Below are 5425 nucleotides of genomic sequence, written 5' to 3'. Positions count from 1 at the left end.
TACATATTTCCACAAATATGTGATAATTATCATCATTGATACATATTTCCACAAATATGTGATAATTATCATCACTGATACATATTTCCACAAATATGTGATAATTATCATCATTGATACATATTTCCACAAATATGTGATAATTATCATCATTGATACATATTTCCACAAATATATGATAATTATCATCATTGATACATATTTCCACAAATATGTGATAATTATCATCATTGATACATATTTCCACAAATATGTGATAATTATCATCATTGATACATATTTCCACAAATATGTGATAATTATCATCATTGATACATATTTCCACAAATATGTGATAATTATCATCATTGATACATATTTCCACAAATATGTGATAATTATCATCATTGATACATATTTCCACAAATATGTGATAATTATCATCATTGATACATATTTCCACAAATATGTGATAATTATCATCACTGATACATATTTCCACAAATATGTGATAATTATCATCATTGATACCATATTTCCACAAATATGTGATAATTATCATCATTGATACATATTTCCACAAATATGTGATAATTATCATCATTGATACATATTTCCACAAATATGTGATAATTATCATCATTGATACATATTTCCACAAATATGTGATAATTATCATCATTGATACATATTTCCACAAATATGTGATAATTATCATCATTGATACATATTTCCACAAATATGTGATAATTATCATCATTGATACATATTTCCACAAATATGTGATATTATCATCATTGATACATATTTCCACAAATATGTGATAATTATCATCATCTGATACATATTTCCACAAATATGTGATAATTATCATCATTGATACATATTTCCACAAATATGTGATAATTATCATCATTGATACATATTTCCACAAATATGTGATAATTATCATCATGATACATATTTCCACAAATATGTGATAATTATCATCATTGATACATATTTCCACAAATATGTGATAATTATCATCATTGATACATATTTCCACAAATATGTGATAATTATCATCATTGATACATATTTCCACAAATATGTGATAATTATCATCATTGATACATATTTCCACAATATGTGATAATTATCATCACTAATACATATTTCCACAAATGTGATAATTATCATCATTGATACATATTTCCACAAATATGTGATAATTTATCATCATTGATACATATTTCCACAAATATGTGATAATTATCATCATTGATACATATTTCCACAAATATGTGATAATTATCATCACTGATACATATTTCCACAAATATGTGATAATTATCATCATTGATACATATTTCCACAAATATGTGATAATTATCATCATTGATACATATTTCCACAAATATGTGATAATTATCATCATTGATACATATTTCCACAAATATGTGATAATTATCATCATTGATACATATTTCCACAAATATAATCATTACGTTCAGCGTTGTGATGAACCAGATCAGGACCGTCCTGCTTGGCTGACCCATGGTTTCGTATGGCACATATCTCCTCATGGTCCAGTGTCTGGGTGTGGTCCAGGTGGTCCAGTGTCTGGATGTGGTCCAGGTGGTCCAGTGTCTGGGTGTGGTCTAGTTTATCCAGTATCTGGGTGTGGTCTAGGTGGTCCAGCATCTGGGTGTGGTCCAGGTGGTCCAGTGTCTGAGTGTGGTCCAGGTGGTCCAGTGTCTAGGTGTAGTCCAGGTGGTCCAGTGTCTAGGTGTCGTCCGGTTTATCCAGTATCTGGGTGTGGTCCAGGTGGTCCAATTTCTAGGTGTGGTCCAGTGGTCCAGTGTGGGTGTGGTCCAGTTTATCCAGTATCTGGGTGTGGTCCATGTGGCCCAGTGCCTGGGTGTGGTCCGGGTGGTCCAGTGTCTGACTGTGGTCCAGGTGGTCCAGTATCTGGTCTAGGTGTGGTCCAGGTTGCCCAGTGTCTGAGTGTGGTCCATGTGGTCCAGCGTCTGGGTGTGGTCCAGTGTCTGGGTGTGGTCCAGTTTATCTAGTATCTGTGTGTGGTCCATGTGGTCCAGGTGGCCCAGGATCTGGGTGTGGTCTAGGTGGTCCAGTATTTGGATATGGCCCAGGTGGTCCAGTGTCTGAGTGTGTTCCAGGTGGTCCAGTGTCTGTGTGGTCCATATGTTCCAGTGGTGTGGTCCAGTTGGTACAGTGTGTGGGTGTGGTCCAGGTGGTCCAGTGTCTGGGTGTCGTCCAGGCGGGTCAGTGTCTGGGTGTCGTCCACTTTATCCAGTATCTGGATGTGGTCCAAGTGGCCCAGTGCCCGAGTGTGGTCCATCTGGTCCCGTGTCTAGGTGTGGTCCGGTTTATCCAGTATCTGGGTGTGGTCCAGGTGGTCCAGTTTCTAGGTATGGTCCAGGTGGTCCAGTGTCTGGGTGTGGTCCAGTTTATCCAGTATCTGGGTGTGGTCCATGTGGTCCAGTGCCTGGGTGTGGTCCGGGTGATCCAGTGTCTGAGTGTGGTCCAGGTGGTCCAGTGTCTGTGTGTGGTCCAGGTGGTCCAGTGTCTAGGTATGGTCCTGGTGATCCAGTGTCTGGGTGTGGTCCAGTTTATCCAGTATCTGGGTGTGGTCCAGTGCCTGGGTGTGGTCCGGGTGGTCCAGTGTCTGAGTGTGGTCCATGTGGTCCAGTATCTGGGTGTGGTCCAGGTGGTCCAGTGTCTAGGTGTGGTCCAGGTGGTCCAGTGTCTGAGTGTGGTCCAGGTGGTCCAGTGCCTGGGTGTGGTCAAGGTGGTCCAGCGTCTGGGTGTGGTCCAGTGTCTAGTTGTGGTCCAGATGGTCCAGTATCTGGGTGTGATCCATGTGGACCAGTGTCTGGATGTAGGTGGTCCAGTGTCAGGGTGTGGTCCAGGTGGTCCAGTATCTGGGTGTGATCCAGGTGGTCCAGTGTCTGAGTGTGGTCCAGGTGCTCTAGTATCTGGGTTTGGTCCATGTGGTCCAGCGTCTGGGTGTAGTCCAGGTGGTCCAGAGTTTGGGTGTGGTCCAGGTAGTCCAGTTTCTGGGTGTGGTCCAGGTGGTCCAGTGTCTGGGTGTGGTCCAGGTGGTCCAGTATCTGAGTGTGTTCCAGCGTCTGAGTGTGGTCCCGGTGGTCTAGTATTTGGGTGTGGTCCATGTGGTCCAGTGTCGATGTGGTCCAGGTGGTCCAATGTCTAGGTGTGGTCCAGTTTATCCAGTATCTGGGTGTGGTCCAGGTGGTCCATGTCTGGTTGTGGTCCAGGTAGTCGGGTATTTGGGTGTGGTCCATGTGGTCCAGTGTCTGGGTGTGGTTCAGGTGGTCCAGTGTCTGGCTGTGGTTCAGGTGGTCCAGTGACTGTGTGTGGTGTACGTGTTTGATGTGGGCAGTGTTGACGTGCGCAACATATGCTGCTAGTGTGTTGTATGCTGGGGAGAGTGTTGTGTTGGTGGAGACAGTGTTGTGTTGGTGGGGACAGTGTTGTGTTGGTGGAGACAGTGTTGTGTGGGTGGGGACAGTGTTGTTTGTGGAGACATGTTGTGTGGGTGGGGACAGTGTTGTGTTGTGAGACAGTGTTGTGTGGGTGGGGAATGTTCTGTTGTTGAGAAGTGTTGTGTGGGTGGGGACAGTGTTGTGTTGGTGGAGACAGTGTTGTGTGGGTGGGGACAGTGTTGTGTGGGTGGAGACAGTGTTGTGTTGGTGGAGACAGTGTTGTGTTGGGTGGGGACAGTGTTTGTGTGTGGAGACATGTGTTGTGTGGGTGGGGACAGTGTTGTGTTGGTGGAGACAGTGTTGTGTTGGTGGGACAGTGTTGTGTTGGTGGAGACAGTGTTGTGTGGGTGGGGACAGTGTTGTGTTGGTGGGACAGTGTTGTGTGGGTGGGGACAGTGTTGTGTTGGTGGGACAGTGTTGTGTGGGTGGGACAGTGTTGTGTTGGTGGGGACAGTGTTGTGTGGGTGGGGACAGTGTTCTGTTGTTAGAGACAGTGTTGTGTGGGTGGGGACAGTGTTGTGTTGGTGGAGACAGTGTTGTGTGGGTGGGGACAGTGTTGTGTTGGTGGAGACAGTGTTGTGTGGGTGGGGACAGTGTTGTGTGGGTGGGGACAGTGTTGTGTTGGTGGGGAGTGTTCTGTTGTTAGAGACAGTGTTGAGGGGTGGGGACAGTGTTGTGTTGGTGGAGACAGTGTTGTGAGGGTGGGGACAGTGTTGTGTTGGTGGAGACAGTGTTGTGTGGGTGGAGACAGTGTTGTGTTGGTGGGAACAGTGTTGAGTTGGTGGGGAGAGTTTTGTGTTGGTGGGGACAGTGTTGAGTTGGTGGGGAGAGTTTTGTGTTGGTGGGGACAGTGTTGAGTTGGTGGGGAGAGTTTTGTGTTGGTGGGGACAGTGTTGAGTTGGTGGGGAGAGTTTTGTGTTGGTGGGGACAGTGTTGAGTTGGTGGGGAGAGTTTTGTGTTGGTGGGGACAGTGTTGAGTTGGTGGGGAGAGTTTTGTGTTGGTGGGGACAGTGTTGTGTTGGTGGGGACAGTGTTGAGTTGATGGGGAGAGTTTTGTGTTGGTGGGGACAGTGTTGAGTTGGTGGAGACAGTGTTGTGTTGGTGGGGACAGTGTTGAGTTGGTGGGGAGAGTTTTGTGTTGGTGGGGACAGTGTTGAGTTGGTGGGGAGAGTTTTGTGTTGGTGGGGACAGTGTTGAGTTGGTGGGGAGAGTTTTGTGTTGGTGGGGACAGTGTTGAGTTGGTGGGGAGAGTTTTGTGTTGGTGAGGACAGTGTTGTGTTGGTGGAGACAGTGTTGTGTGGATGGGGACAGTGTTGTGTTGGTGGGAACAGTGTTGAGTTGGTGGGGATAGTGTTGTGTTGGTGGAGACAGTGTTGTGAGGGTGGGGACAGTGTTGTGTTGGTGGAGACAGTGTTGTGTGGGTGGAGACAGTGTTGTGTTGGTGGGAACAGTGTTGAGTTGGTGGGGAGAGTTTTGTGTTGGTGGGGACAGTGTTGTGTTGGTGGGGACAGTGTTGAGTTGGTGGGGAGAGTTTTGTGTTGGTGGGGACAGTGTTGAGTTGGTGGGGAGAGTTTTGTGTTGGTGGGGACAGTGTTGAGTTGGTGGGGAGAGTTTTGTGTTGGTGGGGACAGTGTTGAGTTGGTGGGGAGAGTTTTGTGTTGGTGAGGACAGTGTTGTGTTGGTGGAGACAGTGTTGTGTGGGTGGGGACAGTGTTGTGTTGGTGGGAACAGTGTTGAGTTGGTGGGGATAGTGTTGTGTTGGTGGGAACAGTGTTGAGTTGGTGGGGATAGTGTTGTGTTGGTGGGGAGAGTTATGTGTTGGTGGAGACAGTGTTGTGTGGGTGGGGACATTGTTTTGTTGGTGGGGAGAGTTATGTGTTGGTGGGGACAGTGTTGAGTTGGTGGGGAGAGTTATGTGTTGGTGGGGACAGTGTTGT

General features: G+C 46.2%; 1 protein-coding gene across 1 annotated transcript; it reads left to right on the top strand.

The window, feature by feature from the left end:
- Nucleotides 1-1902: 1902 nt before the first annotated feature.
- LOC139762572 (uncharacterized) lies at nt 1903-3410 on the top strand. The gene has a single exon (XM_071687601.1). It carries the CDS (start codon nt 2167-2169, stop codon nt 2914-2916), a length of 750 nt encoding a protein of 249 aa, XP_071543702.1. The 5' UTR covers nt 1903-2166; the 3' UTR covers nt 2917-3410.
- Nucleotides 3411-5425: the final 2015 nt, after the last annotated feature.

The sequence above is a fragment of the Panulirus ornatus genome, chromosome 43, assembly GCF_036320965.1.
Source record: "Panulirus ornatus isolate Po-2019 chromosome 43, ASM3632096v1, whole genome shotgun sequence".
Lineage (NCBI taxonomy): Eukaryota > Metazoa > Arthropoda > Malacostraca > Decapoda > Palinuridae > Panulirus > Panulirus ornatus.
This window is presented reverse-complemented; position numbering and strand designations above follow the sequence as displayed.